Source organism: Scardinius erythrophthalmus (genome assembly GCF_964197995.2).
Source record: "Scardinius erythrophthalmus genome assembly, chromosome: 3".
In the NCBI taxonomy this organism is placed as follows: Eukaryota; Metazoa; Chordata; class Actinopteri; order Cypriniformes; family Leuciscidae; genus Scardinius; species Scardinius erythrophthalmus.
This window is the reverse complement of record NC_138223.1, coordinates 2,925,940-2,951,051: the sequence shown is the minus strand read 5'-3', so window position 1 is coordinate 2,951,051 and position 25,112 is coordinate 2,925,940. Positions and strand designations below refer to the sequence as shown.

General features: G+C 38.2%; 3 protein-coding genes across 4 annotated transcripts; 2 read left to right on the top strand and 1 right to left on the bottom strand.

Moving 5' to 3' along the window:
- Positions 1-1,205: 1,205 nt before the first annotated feature.
- On the bottom strand, positions 1,206-6,356 carry cd2 (CD2 molecule). The gene is made up of 5 exons (XM_081360385.1): positions 5,872-6,356; positions 4,167-4,463; positions 3,805-4,047; positions 2,529-2,681; positions 1,206-1,599 (listed from the first exon to the last, which is right to left on the bottom strand). The coding sequence occupies exons 1-5, from the start codon at positions 5,927-5,929 to the stop codon at positions 1,304-1,306; spliced, it is 1,047 nt and encodes a 348-aa protein (XP_081216511.1). The 5' UTR covers positions 5,930-6,356; the 3' UTR covers positions 1,206-1,303.
- A 4,056-nt stretch (positions 6,357-10,412) lies between these two features.
- LOC308688385 (uncharacterized protein) lies at positions 10,413-15,502 on the top strand. The gene is made up of 6 exons (XM_081361401.1): positions 10,413-10,558; positions 11,041-11,349; positions 13,523-13,789; positions 14,408-14,486; positions 14,819-14,855; positions 15,081-15,502. The coding sequence occupies exons 1-5, from the start codon at positions 10,501-10,503 to the stop codon at positions 14,832-14,834; spliced, it is 729 nt and encodes a 242-aa protein (XP_081217527.1). The 5' UTR covers positions 10,413-10,500; the 3' UTR covers positions 14,835-14,855; positions 15,081-15,502.
- Positions 15,503-15,677: 175 nt separating this feature from the next.
- On the top strand, positions 15,678-23,552 carry LOC308687620 (CD48 antigen-like). 2 transcript variants are annotated; one of them, XM_081360286.1, is made up of 4 exons: positions 15,678-15,831; positions 16,518-16,814; positions 17,214-17,471; positions 22,360-23,552. In XM_081360286.1, exons 1-4 carry the CDS (start codon positions 15,768-15,770, stop codon positions 22,566-22,568), a joined length of 828 nt encoding a protein of 275 aa, XP_081216412.1. In that variant the 5' UTR covers positions 15,678-15,767; the 3' UTR covers positions 22,569-23,552. The 2 variants fall into 2 exon arrangements, with proteins under 2 accessions (XP_081216412.1, XP_081216413.1); XM_081360287.1 differs by having other exon boundaries at positions 15,724-15,831; positions 16,566-16,814.
- The last annotated feature ends 1,560 nt before the right edge of the window (positions 23,553-25,112 follow it).

Here is a 25,112-nt window from a genome sequence, read left to right as displayed (position 1 = left end):
CTGGGGGATACGGGGGATAAGCTAAAGTCCCAAAAAGTCGGCATGTTCCTTTAACATAAAACAACCAACTGTCTAGAATAATAAATAAAAAATCTTCATCCACAGCAACAGATGTAAATATAATGTTCAAGAGCTCTGTTGCTTTGTTTAAAGAGACTAATAAGGAACCTTGATAGGAATAATTCGTCTAAGAATTAAAATTCTGTCATCGTTCACTCACGCTCACCTTACAAACAAACAAAAATTTTAGGTTGTTTTTAATTTTTACTATATATTTCTCTGCCCCTATAAACTCCCAAAAAATGTAATATTCGTAGACAAGTGATAATCTATTATTTTAAAGCTACACTATGTTACTTTTGGCGCTCTCGCGGTTGAAGCATAAATTTGCGGAGGAACATTGTTTTGGTCATTATGTGAGTCGTGCTTCGGCTCCGCTGCGCGGATGAATCTGATGGCTTGCGAATGTCTCTGACAACATCAAAACTCTCCCAGTAACGAAAGACAGAAGGAAATTCCCCAAAAATATGTCACATGGGCAGATAAGTAGCTTATATCCTGTTGTTCGTTGGACCTATTGAAAACAATTGTTTTTGAATAACGTTGCAAACGCTTGCCAACATAACAAATGCTATTAATATCAGATAACAGTGGAAACTATAACCTGGCATGGCAAGAGATTGGCATTGTTTCTGTAATGTATAACAGTTACCAACCGAAACATTGTTTTGTGAACCTAATCAGTGCACAGCAAATGTGATGCTATGCAAACTATGTTGATTCGTGTTTATTACGGTTACTGTCGCTTTCCATTTTTGCTTGCACACTTTTTTTTGTTATAGAATGTATAATAATAAACATTTTTTCCTTTATTTACAGATATGGCGTAAACACGCACGGAATAATGAAAGCATGCAGTTTAATAATTAGTATAAATTACAAATTAGTATAAATAATTGTTATAGGCCAAAAGAAGATCGGATTTTGTTAATCTTCATTCTAAAGACTTGGCGTATATAGCGCACATGTTTGTTAAGACTATTTTTATGGTAAGCTTGTAAATCAACATCTACTTTCCTTGTATGGACAAGAACAGCTACATTCTGCCTAAGACGAAGAAGAAGAGAAAAAAAAAAGAAATTATAGTTTAGTAATAATAGCTAATAGTTGTGAGGGTGAGTATATGACCGAGGTTTAATTTTTTTAAAAACTGTTTCTAAAGCTGTTTGTAAGAGTGTTTTTTTTTTTTTTTTTTACTCAATGAAAAACATTCTAGGAAAGTCTCATATACTATGGTTCAGTCTCATTCCATTGGTCGGTACGGCTCTGGATTCCTCTTGGTTCGGTGCTGTTTGGTCCTCGGCTGAGGTAATGGAGGCGGGTACTCCTCGTCCTCGTCCTGAGGCGGTGGGGGGGGTCGAGCCCGGATCTGGGCTTTGGGTTGAGTCTGGCCTCGAGGCGGGGTTTCAGGAGTTGGGCTGCAGGGCATTGATTCTTCTTGCGGGACGGGTGGCGCCGGTTGTCCTCTAGCGGTCTGTTTGGATCTGCTTGTACCATTTTGACCTGGGGTAAGTTCTGCCAGCCTGAACTCTTCCTCATCTGGACGATATCAAAGACAAGATGTTCATAAACTTGCATTTTTCAGATGTGTGTGATCTAAACTGTAAAGTTAATCTGTCATGTGAAGTGGTGGACTGATATGGATTTTTCAGAGAGCAGGATGACCAATATTTATTAACATAATATTATACAGCAGCTAGTAATATACCTGTAGCAAGTTCTTGATTTGAGTAATCCAGCTGTAGTATCTCTTTAGAAATAAAGAAATTGATAAAAACGTGAATCCAAGTAACCGTGTTTAGTAATCTGGTAAGTGTGCGTGCACTGGGAATCATATTTTCTCAAATTAACACCAAGTAACGCTAATTCTACAGACAGTAGACATGCAGTGAATATGATATATTTGTCGATCAGCTATTGTACTAATTTCTTAAAAGTGTGGATTCTTAGAAAAACCTGTTTTTAGTGCCGATTGTTCTGTAAAATACCACAGAAAACCACATAAAGACGTTTGTGTACAGGATATTATGCGGAGCTCGGTTATATCTGTTTTCTAGATCTGTCTGGTGCCGCCTAAACAAAGAGATCTGGCAAATGCATTACATAACAGTGGCCTTACATATTCAAAATGTACAAATATTAGCCTAAGCATTAAACGTTTTTGTTTTTTTTAAGAGTCAGAGTTAACATTGAATCTAATACATATGAGAAACAGGAAACTGTGGTAAACAGCTTCGCTTTCCAGTTTTAAACTTGTTAATTATAATAACCAGTTTTTGAGCAGATGCATTTATAGGAAAGATTTACAATTTTAATTAAATGCCTGTATTTAAGAGTTGGCATTTAAATACACTGAGGATTCTGAACATTTCAAGCTCAACAAGGACAACTTCAGCTTCAGTTTGAGCTTTTGTTGAAAACACAAATGCTCATTGATTTATTTTAGAGGCAATGAAGACGTTGCTAACCTTGTTGGCGCTTCTTACGTTGCCGACAGCTTCGACACGCACAGATGATGAGAACACAGATCAGCAGAAGCAGAAGGGCTCCTCCGCCTCCTAGGATGGCCACCATGATCCAGAAATCAAAGCCAAAGAGTTTATGTAAACCTGGACCTGAACCTGTAAGACATGGACCACATGAAATCAATAACAGACAAGTGGATCATTAAAAAACATCTATTTTAAGCTGCTTAAAATGCTGTACGATCCAACGTTATTTCATGAGAGAGTCAAATGTTTTGGACACACTTTATTCTTAATTAACTTTTAAAAACAATTTGATCTGAAAACTTCCATTTAAATGCTTAGCATTATTTTGAAGGCTAATATAGTTGTGTAAATGTATTCATTTCATTTTAATGTCTATGATTTGGATTGGATAGTGAAGTAAAAGCATCATCAAGTGTGCAACATGCATGTTCCTCCTTCAGTAATCTTTAAAAGGCTGGAATCTACAGTACAACCCAATACAGTAACAAGTCATCTGGGTTGTATTTTCTCTCACTTTGCATAGTCTTGTTCCTTGGGAATGTCAAGCTTGTTGGCAAATTCAAATACCATTGAGTCTGAATGAACACAACATTTGGCATGAACGTAAATTAAGCATTTTCTCCTATTTACCTTTTTTTTTTTTTTTTTTTTTTTTGGTCATCACATAATTCCCAGACTTGTGTCATTTCATAGTTTTAATTACTTTGATGTTAATTAACAAATTAATTGTCGTTTTAATTTTAAAAAGTAAGTGTTTGTGCTGCTTTAACATGTTAAGTTACATTCAGATTGAAATGTGAAACTGTATTATGTGACAACTTGGATATTTGAGTTATCTCAGCAAGTTAAAATCCAGAGAAGTTATTCTAATGATATTTTAAGTTGTGATAGCTAATTTCAAACATTTTTTAATAGTGAATAAGTGTGTCCAAACTTTTGGCTTATCTTCAGTAAGTTCACAGTTCACAGAGTCAATGTGAAACATACGGTTATTTTACTGTCATAGATTCATGATTGTACGTCAGCAGCAAAAACAGGAAACAGCCCAAAAACCAGTTCATATAGTTCATGAAACAAAAGTGAAATCGTGAAAAGTGCCAGAGCTGCACATCTTAATGTTTTACATCAATGTTTAAGGTCTGTTCAAAACCCAGAAAGGTCTAGATTTAGATAGGTTTCCTTACAGACAACACAAGAGCATGTTTAACCATTTAACTAAGAATAAAAAACATGTGAAATAAGAAATACTTACATGATACTGTAACACTCTCACTTTTCTCTTTGCTGACAGGATTGTGTGCCTCGCATGAGTACGGTTTATTCTCCTGTACTTGAGTAGATGACAAGAACACTTGAGGGTTTTTTTCATTCTGGATCATTTTGGCTTCTTTATACCAGGATAGAGTCAGATCTTTTCTTTCTCCGATGACACAAGTGAGAGTCGCATTCCCATCTTTTGTGCAGCTGGGCTTCACAGTAGGTTTAGGGGCCTTTTCTGTAACAGAAAATTCCTTATTATTCCTTTTTATTTCCTAATAATGTACCTATAGAAATATACAGTCTGATTTTGATATTATTATTGTATTGGAAGGGTAGAAATATTTGTCATCTTACCATATACTTTAATTTCCACATCTCCTTTACCAATCTCTGTACCAGCAGCATTATATGCGTTGAATGTATATTTGCCCGTGTCCTTCAGACTAACACTTGAAAATCTCAATGATCCATCTTCTTCCATAGATAAACCTTCAGATTTGTCTTTGATAGCCCCACTTTTCCTGCGAATAACGGTGCCGTGTGTGTCATGGACCCATCTAATCTCAGAAGGTTTTTCATTGTTTCTTGTTGTCAACTTAATGATGCAGGACGTTCCCTTTAATAGATCTTTTCCACATGTCTCTGTTGAGACTATAATAAATATAATTAGATTAGTATTTAATAAAACTCAACAGGGTTCAACTGCTCATATTTGGTTCACTATGAGGAAAAACCATACAAACAGAGAATGAATAATTCTCAGGGTTGGTTTCTGTTTAAAAATACATTTCGGTTCAGACAACACAGTTCAATATTATATTCCAATATTATATAATCAATATTATATAATAATAAAAAAAAATTACGCTGTTCATTTAACACATACTGACTCCTAACAGCAACAGGATCTGTCGTCACACTCTACGGGGTAAGCTGTCACAAACGGGGATTTGCAAAAGTGCCTATTAAATCAGAATTTAAACTATAAAGCTAGAAGATATGTAAAAGGTAATTTAAATACCAAACCATAGTTATGGCCAACAGAACTTAAAGTTCTGTAAAATGACAACACATATGCAAGAAACTGTTTTGAGTTCAAATCTGCCTTCATTATATAATGACTTGTTAGTGTGTTTCTCTTGTGTTCCTCTGTTTATCCTACAGATAGTTAGCAAAAATAATATGATACTGGAATTTCACAAAAAAATATTATAATTATTAATTAAGACCATTTTGAACCAGATGTTTGAAACCAACAATTCATTGCTTGATTAAATATACATTTGTTTAATATGACTTTTCACTCAAAACCTTATAGTTTCTGAAATACAGACTTTCTGCTATATAATAGAAAGCGATAGAAAAAAAACATTTTGGGTTCCCAAAGAACTTTTCAGTCAAAAGCTCTTAAAAGAACCATTTCTTTCTTATTTTGAAGAACATTTAAATAATCTAAAGAACCTTTTTTTCACTTCAAATAACTTTTTGTGGAATGGAAAAATGCCTTCGATGTTTAAATGTTCTTCACAGAAACATAAAGTCCAATAAAGAACCTTTATTTTTAAATGTAACACTATAATTTGACAAAATATCTAAATATCCATCTTTCTGTGAGTGTCTTCTATTAAAAACCGACACGAACAAACACTCATTGCAGCATGTAAACGCATGCATGTAAACGTCACTAGATTTGCATTTTAAAAGTGTACAAAAATTACAGTAGAAGAGCATTTGTTCAAGTGGCCACTGTAATATCCCATCTGTTGCTTTAAGGGCATATTTGACCTGATCTAACACTTAAAAATGGCCTTCACTAGTGTTTCGGACAAAAGCAAATTTAGATGTTACAGTGACTTGATAAAATTGAGTTGATATAAAATAACACAGTATGCATGAGATCAAATGCTAATATGAATTACTATTCTTGATATCTTTTAATCGCATCGCAACTTTTGATCTCAACTACAAAATATAAATTTACAAAATATATAGGCTAAGAAAAACAGCTTCTTCACTTCAGTCTATTAACATTTCTATACAAAATGAAGTCAGAACCTACCAGAGAGTGCAGCGAAGCCACAGAGGAATAAAAACAAGAGATTGTATTGGCAGCTCATTGCTCTTCTGAACACAGCAAATGTTCCAGAAACTTTTTCACAATCAACTGGAGGAAACAGAAAGAATTTCCTGTTTTGCGATCAGAGAGTTGGCGGTTATGTGCAGACAGATTCATGAAGTAAAGATGTCAGTTGCGCAGAAATTGAGACGGCGCTTCACAGGTGTGGAAGGATGTCATCTAATGTGCTGCATTATGAACCAGGTGCTTCTGTCTAACAGATATAGAATAGATCTGAATGTTTTGAGATGTTGGCCAGCTATTTTTATCTTTGGTCTTGCGGACTAGAAAGCTGACAAGCACTGATTTATGAATAAAAATAAAATATATTTATATGATTTAAAAATAGAAAGGCTGATGGAAAGGTTTGTTGTAGATGTTTTTCATATTTTCTCATACTGGATCTAGGACAGTGGTTCTCAACTGGTGGATCACGACCCAAAAATGGTTTGCATGTCTGTAGCAGTGACCTGGTGGCTTCAATACATAATTACGTGACAATATAAATGTCATACAATGCTGCCATCTTGTGAGAAACTTTTCTTTTGAAATGCCTTAAAATTGATACATGTGCATTAAAGAGGAGCTGTAATACCCTTTTACAAAGTCTTGATGTTGTTTTTAGGCTCTACTAGAACAGGTTTTCCTGCTTGAATGTTGATTATTTTCAGCTGAACACATCCGGGGACTGGAACTGTACTTGGCTAGATGTGAACTTTGAGTTGAAAGCAGCACTTGGGCAGCGACTGATGACGTTTCACAGGAACACGAGTACAAACAAGAACGCACATTGAGAAACGGCCTACTAACTAACTCAACCAGGCCCCGCCCCTTTATTCTGCATATGAATTATTCAAATGAGGAATATTGTGATGTGTTTGTTCCCGGAAGAAAACTCAAGACTACAATGGAGGCGTTTCAGGGAGTTCAGAAACACTAGCCACGTTTCCATTACCCTTCAAATTGCGCAAATTGAACTTGCGAATTGAAAATAGGCTACGCCCAATGGAAACACGTCAATTTCGCAAAAACTCCCATTTATTGCAAAAAAGTGTTTATGCTCGCATGAGGGGGGTTTTCAGGCAATTCGAAAAAGAAATATTTCGCAAAACTGCAATGGAAACAGTTTTGCGCATTTACAGTCACCTGACGTAGACGACACTGTATTTTTGGACAGAATATGAGACAGAGTTCTTTACTAAATTCATAAAAGACAAAAGAATTACAGGAATACTGGATTCTAAACCTCTAAGAAATGCCACAATCAAGACCTCGAAGCAGAAATTAGGGAGAAACACCCAGAAACACCAGCCATAAGACGTCTTTCCTTGCCATTAAAGGGTTAGTTCACCCAAAAATGAAAATTCTGTCAGTAATTACTCACCCTCATGTTGTTCCAACCGCGTAAGACCTTCGTTCATCTTCGGAACACAAATTAAGATATTTTTGATGAAATCTGAGCTATGTCTCACTCCTCCATAGGCTGCTATGTGACCGAAACTTGCTGGCCCAGAAAAGTCATTAAAGAGATCGTTAATATAGTCCAAGTGACTCCAGTGGCTCAATCTTAAGTATATCAAGCGACGAGAATACTTTTTGTGCGCAAAAACAAACAAAAATAACGACTTTATTCCACTTTTCATTTCCTTCTCTCTGGGCCTCGTAGTGTTTTTGCGCTGCGCGTCTTTGTTACACGTCATCACGCATCACACACATGACCGGCGTCGGCCAATAGTGAGCCTACGTGGTGACGTGTAACACAGACGCGCTGCACAAAAACACTACGAGGCCCAGAGAGAAGGAAATGAAAAGTGGAATAAAGTCGTTATTTTTGTTTGTTTTTGCGCACAAAAAGTATTCTCGTCGCTTGATATACTTAAGATTGAGCCACTGGACTCACTTGGACTATATTAACGATCTCTTTAATGACTTTTCTGGGCCAGCAAGTTTCACATAGCTGCCTATGGAGGAGTGAGACATAGCTCAGATTTCATCAAAAATATCTTAATTTGTGTTCCGAAGATGGACGAAGGTCTTACGCGGTTGGAACAACATGAGGGTGAGTAATTACTGACAGAATTTTCATTTTTGGGTGAACTAACCCTTTAATGCCTGGATAACAAACATATGTCTCCTTAGATTAATGGCCAGTGCGGCGGCTGGGATATACATAAATATACCCACATCCGTCGCCATGACGTTTGGAATGATTTATCGCGAGAGGAAAAAATTATGTTTAGTAGCATAACAATAGACTTGTTTGAGATGCGCCTTGCCTCGCCTGAAATGTATGCGAGAGTAGAGGCTGCAGTGAGAGGAGGAGTGAAAAAAGTGCAGGCAAGCCGGACAGTTCTCTCTTCTCGCAGTGGATCTGACACCTGCGAGATCAAATATGGATATTGCGGGATTCACGCTCGTGGACAGTGTTGCTAATAAACTGGATGTAATTTAAGTTCTGTTGCTTTTACATGAAAATATGAACAAGACACCCAAAGTAGGCCTACTTATTTAATTCCATTACAAATACATGTTTATCAATCATTTTTTATTTAATACAGACATGTGTTTTTTGTTGTTGTTTTTTTTAAATAAAAATTACATTGCATAACCCATAGAGATCGCACTGTCAGATAGTTTAAGAATATTCACACATAACGTATACACATAAAACATGATATCAGAGTTTTAAAATAGAACATTTTAAAGTGACAATATGTAGGTTTTTTAGGTATTTTATTATCTAAAATCAACAGTTTTATTCATAAATATGCCCTCAATGGTGTACAAATACCTATGCCAATGATCAGACTAATCTTTGTAAACGAAGAATTTATTATCTTTATATACATGGGACGGGTAGGTCCACGGAGGCTTCCATGTAGATCCGCCATCTTGAAAAACTATAATAGCAGAGAGGGACAAAAAGTTCTAGGCCAACGCGTTTCCACAACGCGTTTCGTTCAGAGCCAGCGTCACGTGACTGAAGTCAACAGAAGCGGAAGAGCAGAGCAGTGAGAGGCGCTTGAAACTGCCGGCAAGTTTAAAATCCTGCACTGCACGGTTATTTATACACCGTTCATTCATACATACATATGAGTCACAGGATAAGTAGTCCTCGTCGTCGAAAAAGTCCAAAATAGACCGTAAAAGGAAACGTGATCGGAGATTACAAAAACAAGGGTTAATGTCGGGATAGCTAATGCAGGAGAAAGCTTTCAAAAGAGACGCTGAAGTTTCCTGCTTTCTTCTCGACAGGTAAGTCAATGTTACGGTCTTAAATACAAGCTTCTTTTTCATTGCTTTGTTGTGAACTTTATTATATAGACAGTAGAACATTTATAGTTATATCTAATTAGCTATTCTATTCATAGTAAGTTAAACAGGCTCTTTGATGATTAGCAGCTAACATTTTTGAGTAAAGTAACGTTAGAGAAGGCACGGATGATGATGATAACGATGCACGTACATAAAAAATATAACGAATAAAGGCGCCATTATTACTAACTACCATAGTTAATGTTTTTCACAGTCAGTAATTTATACTGTAACATTCTTTTTTTCGTTGATTCAAGTTTCAGTGTGTTTTAAATAGCAAACCTGTTCACCGAAGATAAACTCAAAGTGCTATTATAAGACATCCTGTCGTGTCATAGCTTTTTGGTACATAACGGCAACCGTAGATGCAACGCGCATTTGAAAAAGTGAGGCGCTGGAGAGCATTGTTTGAATGCAAAATACAATTTCACCACTAGATGGGAGAAATTCCTACTTACAGTCCCTTTAAAAGAGAACAATACATCACGGTTGTTTAAACAAATGAGCATTAAGCTTTGTCGTCAAGCAAGTCGTTTCCCATCATGCTTTTGATCAGCGCAGTCGGTGGAGAGCTACTGCGCTCGACTGCAGAATCCGACACGTGCGCCTTGCGTGATCGCGAGAGATTTTTGACATATGTCAGCATGACATCAGAGCAAGGCGGACCGCACTCGGACACATTTCTAACCGGCATGCATCTCGCGGTGATCACCAGTGATCGGTTCTGCGCAGATTTTGCTCATCTCAAACAAGCCTATTGGTTAATGGAAACGCCGTCATTTCGCAATAGTTTTTTGTCAACATTTATAAAAAAAAAATCGTAAAAGTTTTGCGCAAATATGTAATGGAAACACGCCTATTGATATAGAGAATAATTTTGCAGAGCTTTTCATGTTCAAACAGCAACATGTTTGTAGGCCTACTTGGCAAAATGAGCAATCAGTATTAGCTTTTGCCAATATTTAGTCATGAAATATTTGTCAAGGTAAAATCGATTTATTATTTTGAAAGATGCTTCTTTTACCTTAAAGAAAGGGTATAAACGTGTCACACAATCAAGCAGATGTTCTCTTGTATTTTCGGTGAAGTTCATTTCACTTTGAACCTTCCTCCTGTCTGCCACAAGAGGGCATGAAAGATCACCCCAACCTGCCTACAGACTCGAGACAGACAACAGTTCTGTTACATGCCTTCACTAGATTATACAATAACACAAAACCAAGGAGATCGAAAGAGAAGAAGAAAAGCAGTGTGAAGATGTTCTTCAGATGTTCTCATATTCTCTGGATCTTGATCATCTGCGAAGCTGTTTCAGGTACTGTAATAGTTCAGACTTTAGTGCAAATGCATATAAGTGCTGTGTTGGTAATTATATCAGAAACTTATATCATGGTGAATGATTATTTGGCACTTGCAAAACACTCCAAGACCCTTTTTAATTTTGAGAAATTCATGGTACTACTCATACATGTCCAAAGGGTTGTTTTTTGTTGTTGTCCTTTTTAGTGTAAGAAGTCTTCGCTTTAAAAGAAAATCAAACCTCTTAAATTGTATATTCATGTTTATTTTGGTGCCTTGGAGTTTCATGAGTGGTTCAAAATTACAACCACAAAAGTCCATTGCACTGTGAATTTGATTGAATATCTTAAATCTTAAAATAAAAAAATATTTTGAAAACTATGCGGCTGTTAAAACAATGACTTTTTTTTAATGTTGTTTTGGGAAAAAAAAAATGTACTATGCAATGTCAAACTTGCTTATAAGTTATATAATTTGTTAATATATAATTTCTCTCAGGTGATAATGTGATGAAAGCGGTGAATAGTGAAACTGCGTTCACTCCAGTGTCTGGATCTGTGTCTCCCAGTACCACCAGCATCACATGGAAACACAAAGACAATAGTGGAGTTGTTGTGAAGGTCATTGAATGGGACCGGGAGGATGACAGCACTGACATTCCCAACCCTAAATTCAGATCCCACGCAAGCCTGGACAAACACAATGGAGAACTCTCTTTAAGAAATCTACAGCTCATACACACTGGTGTTTATACCCTCGACATCAACAGTAAAGAGCAAAGAAAACAATTCACTCTGACTGTTATAGGTGAGTCAAAATACTGGCACATTTCATTTTCATCATCATAATTATTTACATATATTACAGCTGTGTTAGAAATAATTTAGTAATAACACAACTAGTGTATTCATTCTGGGTCATATAACAAAAATGTATTTAAACACATTATTTCAAATTATAATTTTCTTTTTGATGGACAAAAATACACCAGTATTTTTTATATAGTTTTATTATAATGTGAATTAGCTTTTATTTTTAGTTTTCATATTTATTTAAATTTTAGTTATTTAGATATTTAGTATTTTTGTAATTTCTTTGTGCTTTTTTTTCAATATTGCTTTTAGGTTTTAAGTTTTAGGTACATAAGTTTTAGTTATTTAGTTTTCCAGTTATAATTTAATGCTTCAACTTAAAAAATATTTCAGTTTAGTTTACATTTAGTTTAAGTTTTTCATCTAACATTATTATATCATTTTGATTTATTTTATTTTTTTATTTTATTTGAATAAATTTAGTACTTTCGTTTTGTGCTTGTCATATAATTCTTTTTTTTATATTAGGTTTGAATAATTTTTATTTTAGTTTTCCAGTTAATCATTTTTAGTGCTTCAAATTAAACTTAAATTTAACGTAAAAACTTTATTAACTTTAAATTTAACTTTAAACTTCAAATTAAACGTAAATTTAACTTTTTTTTTTTTTTGCCACGGCAACATTCCTAATTTCCAATTAGTTGAAGTATTTCATCTAATATTTTTATTTTATTAATTTATATAATATTTCAGCTTTTTTTCAATTAACAGAAATGTTTTTAATAGTTTAAGTTTTGGTTAATGATAATAACCCTGCAATACACAGATAAAATAATGATTTTTGTAATTAAAATGAATAATTATAAGTTACATACAAATTATACAATATATTGGGTGCATATTTACCTTTTGATGAACATTTGGATCAGAATAAGTACATTATATCAGTATAATATATTTATATACACTGAACAAAATTATAAGTGCAACACTTTTGTTTTTGCCCCCATTTTTCATGAGGTGAACTCAAAGATCTAAGACTTTATCTATGTACACAAAAGGACTATTTCTCTCAAATATTGTTCACAAATCTGTCTAAATCTGTGATAGTGAGCACTTCTCCTTTGCCGAGATAATCCATCCACCTCACAGGTGTGGCATATCAAGATGCTGATAGACAGCATGATTATTGCACAGGTGTGCCTTAGGCTGGCCACAATAAAAGCCCACTCTAAAATGTGCAGTTTAATCACACAGCACAAACTATTCTGCACAAACTATCAGAAACCGTCTCAGGGAAGCTCATCTGCATGCTCGTCGTTGACATTCGGCAGTAGTTCTCTCGGTGTGATCAAGTGCAGCTTTTTACCCCAACGTGAGGCGACAACACAGTCGGCTTTCATCAACGCTAGTTAGTGATGTTACGTATGACACTGAAGCTTCGATGTGCGTATCGCACATGTGACACAATTTCTAGTGAAGCCCCGTATCGGGATGTGCATTGATTTAGTAGAGTCACGTGATCAACGACAAATGAAGCCTCACTTTCTGTCCAATCACATGCGTGTTTCGCGCGTGGGTGTCAGAAGGCTCGAACCTCAGATCTTATTTAACGAGTCATTGTTGGCTCAGACTGGTTGATTGGTTTGTGAGGAGAGAAAATGAATTTATTTAATGAACAAATCAAACACAAACATGTAAGGCTTCTATTTGTACACATAACATTGAAACTTGTGTTGTGGTTGCTTCATCTGCCGGAGCTTCTAACACAGGCTTCTGGCTGCTTTATTTTAAATTAGCACCAGATGGCGCTGTTCTCGACACTCTCAAAGCTTTGAATCTTTTCCCAGAATAGTCAGGGGAAAGCTTCACTGATTCATGAGGCTTCATTTCCCCATCCCTAGCGCTAGTTCGTCAGTGTCGGCTTGGTGTGTTCCAGGCTTAAGACTTTGCAGGGAATGAATGTGAAACCCAGGCTATTATATGATGAGTTAAACAAGGTAATGAGACACAGGTGGATGCAATCCAAGCAGAGAGTTATGGGAAATGTAGTTTCATTAGGGAATGACAATAGTCCGGGTGGAGTGCCCTCTTGTGGTAATGCTTGGCACTCTCACTGGTAATCGTGACAATATATAATATATGTTTATTTTCATCTTAATTCACAGAGCCTGTCCGCAAAACTTATATAAAAAAAAAGTGCACATATGAAGATGTTCCTGAATGTTCCTTGAGTTGTGATGATGATGGACCCGCTGAAAGTACAGTCATCTGGAAGAACACAGCTGGAGAGCCGCTGTACCGACGAGATCGTAATATGAGGGTATTAACAGTGACCAAGAGCGATAACCTGGATAACTCCTACATGTGCACACTGAAGAGTGCAGTGAACGAGGAGACCAGTGATCCAGTGTATGAGAGAGATCTGTTTGATGGTAAGACTAAAGTAATAACATTAATCACCTTACTGGATATCATCAGGCCACAACCATTTTTTACACAAGTACGTGAAGTATATCTCGAAGTATATCTCACACTTCTGACTTTTTTTATCACAATTCCGAGTTTATTACACCTCTGACTTTTTTTGTGCATTTTTTTGTGCATTTTCTTTTTTGACTATTTTCTCTCAATTGTCTCGCAGTTCTAACTTTTTTCTCACAATTCCGAGTTTAAATCTTGTATTTCTGACTTTACCTATTTCTCCGACTTTTGTCTCCGAATTATGAGATAAAAACTCACAGTTGTCATAATGTCTGAATTGTGAGACAAAAAAATTACAATTATGTTTTTGTTTTGTTTTTCGTGGAAGAAACAAGCTTTCATACTGGCCAGTGCTTGCATACATCCACATATTATGTAAAGTAGGCTATATATGTTTCTGGCTATATTCTATCATTTAGGTAATGCTATAATTTAGTAATGCAAGATACAATTTAATAATTCCCTTATTAATTAACAACCTTAAAAATCGAATAAGATCTATCACATGCATTTAGGAAACAGTGAATTTTCATTTCATGCCAACTGTAATAACCTATTTTTTTCTACAGAAGGTTCAAACACCCTATTAGTCACTGCAATCGTCATCCCTTTCATCGCTGGGGTCCTGTTCTTGATCCTGATTATATGGTAAGACTGAATTTAATCTTTTGAACATTTGCAATGTGTTTCTTATCATTTGCTCAACACAGCGTTTGAACCACTGAAACTTGAGGAAATTTGCAACCTTTTTTACTTCCATTATGTCACATTCTTTGTGAAAGCATGTGTTGTAAGGCAGGACTTGATTAAATTGTGGAAAATGGCAGAGTGTGTAAAGACCTTAATTTTGTCGGCAGCTCATTAATCATTCACAGTAAAAAATAAAAATGTGTATTTAGTATAAAAAGGGTTGATTATAATTTCATGTTGACTGTAAATGACTAGTGTAAATTATTAATTTGTCACTGTTGTTCTTTAAGGTGTTTCTGCTGCTAGCTTGGGAGACACACTAGTAGAGTAAGTGTATTTTCTTAATTCCTCGTGAAAAATCTTTACTGTATGCAAAAAAAATAAAAAAAATAATCTTGGTCTCTATGGGTTCTGTGCAGTGATGTACACAGATGATGAGTTCAGTTGGTTTCATGTCTGACCAATCAGCATCCAAGGAACTAATACTGTATGATTTTTATAATGTACATTTAAAAACGAGCATTTTTTACTGTGTTTTTTTTTTCTCCTCAGAAATGACATTCATGAGTGAATGACTGATGCTCACCATGAACCTTCAAATGTGTGGATCTTCTCGACACATTTTACTAAAGGATCTGCTCTTAACCGTCTGTGCCTTCAGAACTTTTACTGTCTCCTCTGGTTCTGAATATATAAATCTATGGTTAAATATGCAAACACTTTTTCAAGGAGGGACAAGATGAGAATATCTTACTGGCACCAAACAGAGAGTAGCGTATAAATAAACAAATCATCTATTAATTTTTCTTTTGTGCAGAAAAGGCATTTAATTCTGTTTCTTGAAGCTACAAAGGCAAAGGGATTGTTCTGCGCTCATCCAAAATATTATGAGTTTGATAAAGGGACATGAACCACTAAAATAGTAAACATTGAATGCAGTGTGTGACTTTGAATAAAATCCTCTGTAAAATGTGAATGCATCTAGTGTGGTTATTTTTCATGCATCATGGTTGTGGCTTGTAGTCTTGCTGGAAACAGACACACTTGTGCCAGACATTAATTTCACTCATTTGCAGTGAACAGTGACCAGCAGTGACCCTTTACTTAGTGGAAGTCCAACACAATGCAAGGCGTTTTCAAACTTCCTCTGTTCTTACACCACGCCTTGGTGTGTTTGTGTCTCTGTCTCGAAGTCTCGAAGTCAAGTGAATAAAGTGTAAGCTTCTTTTTCTAACAAAAATGTCACTTCATCTCTTGATGTTGATCTCCATCGTTGTGTTCTTCACCACAGGAGCTGTTTCAGGTGAGTTATTAAAGTGTTCATGGAAATAACACGCCGTTCTTGGCAAACCTGAACAGTTAGGGTCAGATTTACTAACAGCTTCCTCCAGTGCAAACTCTCTTTTGGCGTTAAAAATTACAGTCAGGATTTAAAGACACGCTGTGAAAAATAAGCTCTGAAAAGGATGGACAGGGTTATTTTGCGGTGGACTTTCATTATTGCATGAGTTTTCCTTTCAGGCGCAACATTTGTGGCGGGAGGAGATTATATAAATGAATCACGCAAAGTGATTTACTGGTAGATTGTGTTGGTCATTATGGAAATGATCTGTTCTTTCATTTGCACGTCGTCAGTAGATCACTCGCTAAACTTTACACACTCATCGGCGCAGTTTTGGGATTGCGCTAATAAATATTAACATAGTATTGTACTCAATTTCATGAATATAAAATGACTGAAGAGACTGAAGAGTTTCTGTATTGACCTTATTTTTATTTTCTAATTTCATTTACCATCAAGTAAGGGCTATATATATATATGTTCACTTCCTGGAAATTACCCAGCTAAAAACATGGGTTTTCCCAACACTGTAGTTTTAAAATTTATTATAATATTGTAACCTAATTGTCAAATATTAAATGACTGTAGTGGATGACAGATTCTTTATTGTTGAATGTTGACAAACTCTCTCATATTTTAATTATTAGGTACAGAGGTGAAGAAAGCAGTGGGTGATAAAGTTTCTTTTGGTCCAGATCAACCTCTTCCTGCTTCTGTCACCAGCATCACATGGAAACACATAAACAGTGGTAGAGCTGTTAAGGCGATTGAATGGGAAGACAGAGAGATTACAGCCCCGAATCCGAGATTCACAGGCATCACGACTCTTAATACAGCGACCGGACAAATCACGATTACTAATCTAAAAGTCGAACATAGTGGAGTTTATACCATTGACATCAGCGGTAAAGAGCAAGCACAAAGATTCACATTGACTGTTATGGGTGAGTGGATGCTGATTATTCATTAATATTAATATTATAAATGCATCATATTATTATTATTATTATGGTTGTTTTTACTCAGCCTCACATACAGAAAAACAAAAAAACAATGTAATTGTACAATAATGGCATCAGATTGTAATACCATGATACTTTGATTAATACCGTGGTATTTACATGGTACAAGATACTTTCAAGAATACCACATGTCCAAAAACCACTGTAGTATTATAGTACTTTTTCTGTAAGTTATGGTTTTGTTTAGTAACTGGATTTTACCCTCTAATACCATCATTGTACTATGGTACTGTCACAGTACTTTTTGCAATGCTAGTGTAGTTGTGTTTGATTTCATTGTGTTTTTTTATAGACTGAATGTTCATATGTTTTCTTTCACAGAACGGGTCCCCAAACCTGTGATTAAAATAGAGCCGAGTGTTAACCCTGGTGTTGTGTATTTAATATGTGAGTACAGAGAAACAATCATCTGGAAGAATTCTGCTGGAGAAACACTGACGGGTTCAGTGCGCCATCCGAAAGGAAAGTTCATTACTGTCATAAAAGGAGGAAATCCAGAAATCTTCTACACCTGTACACTCCAGAACGCAGTGAGTGAGGAGACCAGTGAACGGGTCTATGAGAGAGATATGCTTAAAGGTGAGACGCTGGACGGACACTAAACACAACCTGTATGCAAGAGGAATGTACTTATGCTTTTATTTAGATTATGCAATCATTCAATAATGCAAGATGCATAAAGCAACACTAAATAATATAATAATAATAATTCATTACATTTATATAGCGCTTTTCTCGACACTCAAAGCGCTTTACATAGAAGGGGGGAATCTCCTCAACCACCACCAATGTGCAGCATCCACCTGGATGATGCGACGGCAGCCATATTGCGCCAGAACGCCCACCACACACCAGCTTACTGGTGGAGAGGAGACAGTGATGAAGCCAATCAGTATATGGGGAGGATTAGGAGGCCATGATGGACAGAGGCCACTGGGCAAATTTGGCCAGGATGCCGGGGTTACACCCCTACTCTTTCAAAAGACATCCTGGGATTTTTAATGACCACAGAGAGTCAGGACCTCGGTTTAACGTCTCATCCAAAGGACGGTGCTCTTTTGGCAGTATAGTTTCCCCGTCACTATACTGGGGTGTTAGGACCCACACAGACCACAGGGTGAGCACCCCCTGCTGGCCTCACTAACACCTCTTCCAGCAGCAACCTGGTTTTCTCAGGAGGTCTCCCATCCAGGTACTAACCAGGCTCAGCCCTGCTTAGCTTCAGTGGGCAACCAGTCTTGGGCTACAGGGTGATATGGCTGCATTCAAATACTTAAAATACTAAAGATTATTTTGTACCTTAAAATAATGTTTCCAAAATCGTTTCAGTGGTTCATCAACTCGTAACAGGGTGAACGGCACTTTTGCATTCGCTTTGCGGCCCTCCATCGGCTATAACCGCACTGTGCAAGTTTGCCAGATCGGGTAGCGGATCTGTAGTTCGAATGAGACATAAGAAACTACAAATTTTACTTGCTTTACGGCAAGCGTTACAATAGTCATTATTTTGTTTTTCTTCGTTTCTGATGTCGCAATACATCATACTTTCATAAAATCATGCAACATACTCTACCTTGTCTGTGGACATCGTTCATTCCAATGCCGGTGCTGGATAAACAGCGAGCGTGCGACGGTCTTAAAAACAGAAAATGACTAATTCTCAGGGTGGGTTTCTTTTTAAAAGTCAATTTTGGTTCAGACACTAACTTTAGACAACACAGTTCAATATTATATTCTTTCATCACACTGCACGGGGTAAGTTGTCACAAATGGGGATCTGCGTTAGGCAGACTGTTAAAGGGTTACTTCAGGATTTAGCATTAAAGTCCCTGTAAAGTCAAAATTAAGTATGTGTTCTGAGTTTGTCACACCACAGAAAAATGTGTTATTAGCCACCCAGTCAAATTTTAATGATAAAAAAAGCCGGCAAGTACATCAAATAAGCGATCAAAATCTTGAAAAAATGAGCAGTAGTCTCTGCTCTCAAACGCTGGGGGCGTGTCCGCTGGCTGCGCTGAAACCACGCCCACTCGCGGGAAAGCTCGCTGCCGTCGACTCACAACAACACTCAACTGTCACCGCTACAGCCGGAAAGGATGCTCCTAGCAGCTTAATTTGTTTTACAAAGCCATACATGTTCGAGCCTGGACTACCTACCTGATGGACAGAGGCCACTGGGCAAATTTGGCCAGGATGCCAGGGTTACACCCCTACTCTTTCAAAAGACATCCTGGGATTTTTAATGACCACAGAGAGTCAGGACCTCGGTTTAACATCTCATCCGAAGGACGGTGCTCTTTTGGCAGTATAGTTTCCCCGTCACTATACTGGGGCGTTAGGACCCACACAGACCACAGGGTGAGCACCCCCTGCTGGCCTCACTAACACCTCTTCCAGCAGCAACCTGGTTTTCTCAGGAGGTCTCCCATCCAGGTACTAACCAGGCTCAGCCCTGCTTAGCTTCAGTGGGCAACCAGTCTTGGGCTACAGGGTGATATGGCTGCATTCAAATACTTAAAATACTAAAGATTATTTTGTACCTTAAAATAATGTTTCCAAAATCGTTTCAGTGGTTCATCAACTCGTAACAGGGTGAACGGCACTTTTGCATTCGCTTTGCGACCCTCCATCGGCTATAACCGCACTGTGCAAGTTTGCCAGATCGGGTAGCGGATCTGTAGTTCGAATGAGACATAAGAAACTACAAATTTTACTTGCTTTACGGCAAGCGTTACAATAGTCATTATTTTGTTTTTCTTCGTTTCTGATGTCGCAATACATCATACTTTCATAAAATCATGCAACATACTCTACCTTGTCTGTGGACATCGTTCATTCCAATGCCGGTGCTGGATAAACAGCGAGCGTGCGACGGTCTTAAAAACAGAAAATGACTAATTCTCAGGGTGGGTTTCTTTTTAAAAGTCAATTTTGGTTCAGACACTAACTTTAGACAACACAGTTCAATATTATATTCTTTCATCACACTGCACGGGGTAAGTTGTCACAAATGGGGATCTGCGTTAGGCAGACTGTTAAAGGGTTACTTCAGGATTTAGCATTAAAGTCCCTGTAAAGTCAAAATTAAGTATGTGTTCTGAGTTTGTCACACCACAGAAAAATGTGTTATTAGCCACCCAGTCAAATTTTAATGATAAAAAAAGCCGGCAAGTACATCAAATAAGCGATCAAATTCTTGAAAAAATGAGCAGTAGTCTCTGCTCTCAAACGCTGGGGGCGTGTCCGCTGGCTGCGCTGAAACCACGCCCACTCGCGGGAAAGCTCGCTGCCGTCGACTCACAACAACACTCAACTGTCACCGCTACAGCCGGAAAGGATGCTCCTAGCAGCTTAATTTGTTTTACAAAGCCATACATGTTCGAGCCTGGACTACCTACTATAATTATGACATAAGCACACAAGGCAACTTACACTCATTGGTGGGCACGCACTGCCGACGATGGCACCAGTTGTCGGCGCGAAGGGAGGATGAAGGCCGAGGCGGGAGATAGTCGGTTCGGCCACATTCACCAGTAACAGCGGATTATCAGTGAATGAATCCCAGTTGTCTGCGACGAAAGTTTATAAAACTATCCCGTGTAAAATGATCACTACGGAGGCGGGTTTTGGCGGTGATCCTCAGCTCTCCATCATGTGGCTCTTCACAAAATTAATCCACCTCTTGTTGATATGATAGTTTTTCGGAAATTTAAATAAGGACACCGATCTGTTTTGTACGTGATCGCATCCAGGTAATACGCATTTCCGTGACGAAGGCATAGCTAGCTAGCATACTGTAGGATGTAGTAAATAATCGTACTGACAGTAACTCGCGATTGAGTTGCAAACTGATGTGAATGGGGCTCCAGTGCGTCATCAAGTAGGGGCGTGTCCAATAGCTCAGGGGGCCTCAGTGCGTCATCGAGCCCCCGTTTTAGCCCCGCCCAAAAAATCCGGAACACAGCAACGGTGAAAAACTGTTTAACGGTCTAACTCCACAATTCAGTACTTCACAGTGCACAGTCTTTGTAATATGATTTAGCAATACATTTCTAACATTTATAATGTGTTTAGAACTTTTTTTTTGAATTGCCTTTACAGGGACTTTAAGCTTTGTATTAGTAGAAAACCTGTAGTATTTTCGAATTACCATGTTTCCCCCCTCATATCCCCCTGAGAGGAGAGATTTATGTATTTTTTGTCTGGAAAAAATCCTCCGATGACGCAAAAATCGCCATTTTGCGTCATCGGAGGATTTTCTGTCCAGAGGCTAAAGACTACAGCCAGTAGATGGCGTTGTTCCGCATGTTTACAACACGCCCATACAGGGTGGGATCTCACTCACAGAATGTACACAGTATCAGCCGTCTTTCTTTGGAAGCTAAGCTAGCATGCTCTTGTTCTGTGGAGAAAGCTGAATAATAGGAGAAAGCTGAGTAAGTAGGGGTTACCATCTTCCTTTTCCCGGACTTGTCCGGCGGGCGAGACTGTTAAAAATGTCCGGGATTCGGCTTTTGCTTTCTGCGGTCGCCATTCATTGTTTACATGCACACCTCTCGTTTCAATCTAACTGAATTAATTCCGATCGGTGAATCTAACTGTAGTGTTTACATGAACGCTAAACAAGTGATCGGTTGATGTGCGTTTTACCCTTGCTAAGAAAATTCCCGCTCCTCCGTGAGAGATGCGAGACCCGGCGCGTCTCAGTAATGACGCCACCGGCCTCGCGCCGTTCTCCCGCGGCCGTCAGCCTCGTCCTGCTCGCCACAGTTAACATAATGAATGGCGACTGTAGAACGCAAAAGCCGAATCCCGGACATTTTGGGTCTCTAAATCCCTGGCAAACTCATCACTTACTTAGGCTAGCCTTGTTGTTTTCAACTATGCTCTCTAACCGGTAGGCGTGGCCTCCTAAGGCAGCGAAGCAAGTGCATTCTGGGAGTTGTTGTCTTTCATCCACATATGCCAAAAATACATTTTCTGGCTTTTCTCAGTCTAGAAAGCTCCAAATTCAAAAATTTCTCCACATTTCTTCTACTTAAATGACCTATTTTAAATACACATTCATCTTCCCAGAGGTGAAGTATCCCTTTAAATCACAACGGTAAAAGTTAACCTAAAAAAGCCAAAACCATTGTTGTGTAAATGCAACATGCAACACATGTAAATGCATCATATTATTATGCTTGGTTTTACTTAGCCGCACATACTAAATAACAAAAAAACAATGCAATTGTACAATAATGCATGGTGCTTTGATTAATACCATGGTATTTACATGGTACTTCCAAAAACCAGTGTAGTGTTCAAGTACTTATGGTTTGCAATTAAATAACCACATCTGCTACCATCATTGTACTATGGTACTGTCACAACACTTTGTGCAAGGCTAGTGTAGTTGTGTTTGATTTAATTTTGTTTTGTCTGTGGACTGAATGCTCTTACCTTTTCACTGTTTCTTTCACAGAGCCTAAACCGGAGAAGATCGTTGTTAACCCTAATGTTGTGTATTTAAGATGCGAGAACAGTGATAAAGTCATTGGGAAGGATTCTACTGGAGAAGAACGGAAGTGTTCAGCATTCCTCCCGACAGGAGAGTCCATCACAGACAAAAAGGAAGGAAATCCAGAAAACTTCTACACCTGTACACCAGGGGTGTGGACTCGAGTCGCATGACTTGGACTTGACTTGGACCCGAGTCCCAAATTTGATGACTTGCGACTCGACTTGACATAATCAAAGATGACTTGCAACTCGACTTAAATGACTCACGACTTGACTCGGACTTGAGCTGTGACTTGGAAAGACTTGACCTACCTTCTAAAACCACAGATCAGAGTTGTAATCACTGTAGTATAACACTGTATCATTGACACATGATCACAACGCTGATTTCTGCACTTTTGGCACTAAGCCAGAGTGTCAGTTGTCATTTAACACACGTTCAGACAGTTCAGACAAATAATGTTTTTGTTTTTTCTTTTTCAGGCATTTAAATACACAAATACTAGCAAACCATTTATAATTTGAGGGAAAAAAATACACAATAAGCGGAAATAATAAACCTTTTTGAGACGTTTTTTTCCCCCCACAACAAATGCACATTTTAGCCTATAGGAAACTATAAAGTCTTCTCCCTGTTCACCAGCCAAGGGCTGTAAACATGATGAATGGCGACTGTAGAACGCAAAAGCTGAATCCCGGACATTTTGGGCGATCTCGAAATCCCGGGCAAACTCGTCACGGAGACTCACTAGCAGCCTAGTTGTTTTCAACTGCGCTCTCTTACCGGTAGGCGTGGCTTGGGAATGGCCTCGTAAGGTTGCGAAGCAAGTGCATTCTGGGAGTTGTTGTCTTTCATCCACATAAGCCAAAAATAAATTTTTCTGGCTTTTCTCAGTCTAGAAAGCTCAGAATTTAAAAATAATTTCACATTTCTTCTACATAAATGACCTATTTTAAATACACATTCATCTTTCCAGAGGTGAAGTATCCCTTTAACTGTGTGTCTCAGGACTGAATTTTTGTTTTGTTTCTTCACTAGATTCAAGCATGGATTTGTTGTTACATTCCTTCAGACACTGTGATTTTTATCATCCTTTTCCTGATTATAATTCCTTTTCACTGTAAGACTGATATTAAATTTCATCTTTTAAAACATTTGAAATGTGTGTGTCACTGTTTGGTGTAAGATGATGAAAAAAGGCAGAAGATTCCAAGATAAACTTTTACCCTCAAAAGGTATTTACACAGGTACAGACAGGCAGGATTACATTACACACAAAAAAACAAACACTTAACATAGACACAGGTGATACAAATGAACTAATAAAGACAGACAGGTCTCAACGCTGACAGTACTCCACCCTTCCGGTAGGAGCGTCCTCGCGCTGTTGAAGGATTAATTGCGGAGGGAGGGAGGGGACTCAGGAGGAGGAATAGAGCGGGTGAGGGCAGACTGAAGGCAAGAGGGATCAGGGTGGAGCAGACGGTACAGGCGGCCAGGGCGGAGCCGTTGGAGGAAGGAGTCGAACTCTAGGGGGCCGACTGATGGAGGAGAGGCAGGTGGTTGAGGAGACCAGGGAGGAGACCAAGGAGTCGAACTCTAGGGGGCCGACTGATGGAGGCGAGGCAGGTGGTTGAGGAGACCAGGGAGGAGACCAAGGAGTCGAACTCTAGGGGGCCGACTGATGGAGGTGAGGCAGGCGGTTGAGGAGACCAGGGTGGAGCCGTAGAGCCGACGAGACGGGGCGATGCTGAGGGACTGGGAGGACATGACAACATTGACGGCTCCGGCAACCGAGGCTCAGGCGGGGAACCAGAAGGTCACGGTGGAGCCAGAGTGACTGAGGACCAAGGTGAAGACGGAGGGAGTGAGGAGCCTAACAGAGCTAGAAGGATGGATGGATGAGGCGAAGCCAGAGGAAAGGAGTCCCGAGGCGAGGGCAGGGTGAGGAATGACCAATGCGGAACCGGGGGGACGAGGGAGCCCGGCGGAGCTGATGGGTCACGGCGGAGGTGAGGGAGGTAGGAGCCACGGTGGAGGTAATGTACTGGCAGGCTGAAGCAGAGTCAAAGTAGAGTATCATATAATACAGTATCATATAATTAATGATAAGAAGGGTGTTTTACTTCCAGTGGCGGCTGATGAAAAATATCTTAGGTGGGGCTGTGTCATATTCAGTCGGTTTCAATAGTCTGGTAATAGGGGTGTAACGATTCGTTTTAACAATGATTCGATTCGTATCGCGATTCGTGGTTGTCGATACGATTCAAGGATGATATTGGTTCATTTAGAACGATACGATCCGAAACGATTCAGTGCCTTGAAATAGATTCAGTGACTTTTTAGACAAAAATTCTTGTAAGGGAATCAGGTATCAATTAATTATGGATATAAACAAACAAGTAAACAACAATTAATGTCAAATGCATTCACATTTTATTTGAATAAAGTACTGCACGATTATGACAAAAATTATAACTGTCGATTATTCCCTTGAATTTGTAATTGTGATTATTAATTATGATTATCACAACATTGAATGATGTTTTGAATAGTTTGGCAATGGGACCCACATTTCCCTATGGTCATCAAGCCATGACCCACCTTTTTAGGAATTATATAGGCCTATTATAATACATTTGTTTACATAAAAATTGTTGACACACAAGTTCTGTCCCCCTTTACTTAAATTTTTTTTAAGAATGTCAAATACT

Excerpts from the sequence above, each read along its gene's own strand:
- cd2 (XM_081360385.1), bottom strand. The coding sequence starts at position 5,929 with ATGAGCTGCCAATACAATCTCTTGTTTTTATTCCTCTGTGGCTTCGCT. Across the intron at positions 2,682-3,804 it reads TGAGAGTGTTACAGTATCAT|GTTCAGGTCCAGGTTTACAT; the intron begins GTAAGTATTTCT and ends CATGTCTTACAG. Across the intron at positions 1,600-2,528 it reads ACGTAAGAAGCGCCAACAAG|ATGAGGAAGAGTTCAGGCTG; the intron begins GTTAGCAACGTC and ends GATATCGTCCAG.
- LOC308688385 (XM_081361401.1), top strand. The coding sequence starts at position 10,501 with ATGTTCTTCAGATGTTCTCATATTCTCTGGATCTTGATCATCTGCGAA. Across the intron at positions 11,350-13,522 it reads ATTCACTCTGACTGTTATAG|AGCCTGTCCGCAAAACTTAT; the intron begins GTGAGTCAAAAT and ends CTTAATTCACAG. Across the intron at positions 13,790-14,407 it reads TGAGAGAGATCTGTTTGATG|AAGGTTCAAACACCCTATTA; the intron begins GTAAGACTAAAG and ends TTTTTTCTACAG.
- LOC308687620 (XM_081360286.1), top strand. The coding sequence starts at position 15,768 with ATGTCACTTCATCTCTTGATGTTGATCTCCATCGTTGTGTTCTTCACC. Across the intron at positions 15,832-16,517 it reads CACCACAGGAGCTGTTTCAG|GTACAGAGGTGAAGAAAGCA; the intron begins GTGAGTTATTAA and ends TTTAATTATTAG. Across the intron at positions 16,815-17,213 it reads ATTCACATTGACTGTTATGG|AACGGGTCCCCAAACCTGTG; the intron begins GTGAGTGGATGC and ends TTTCTTTCACAG.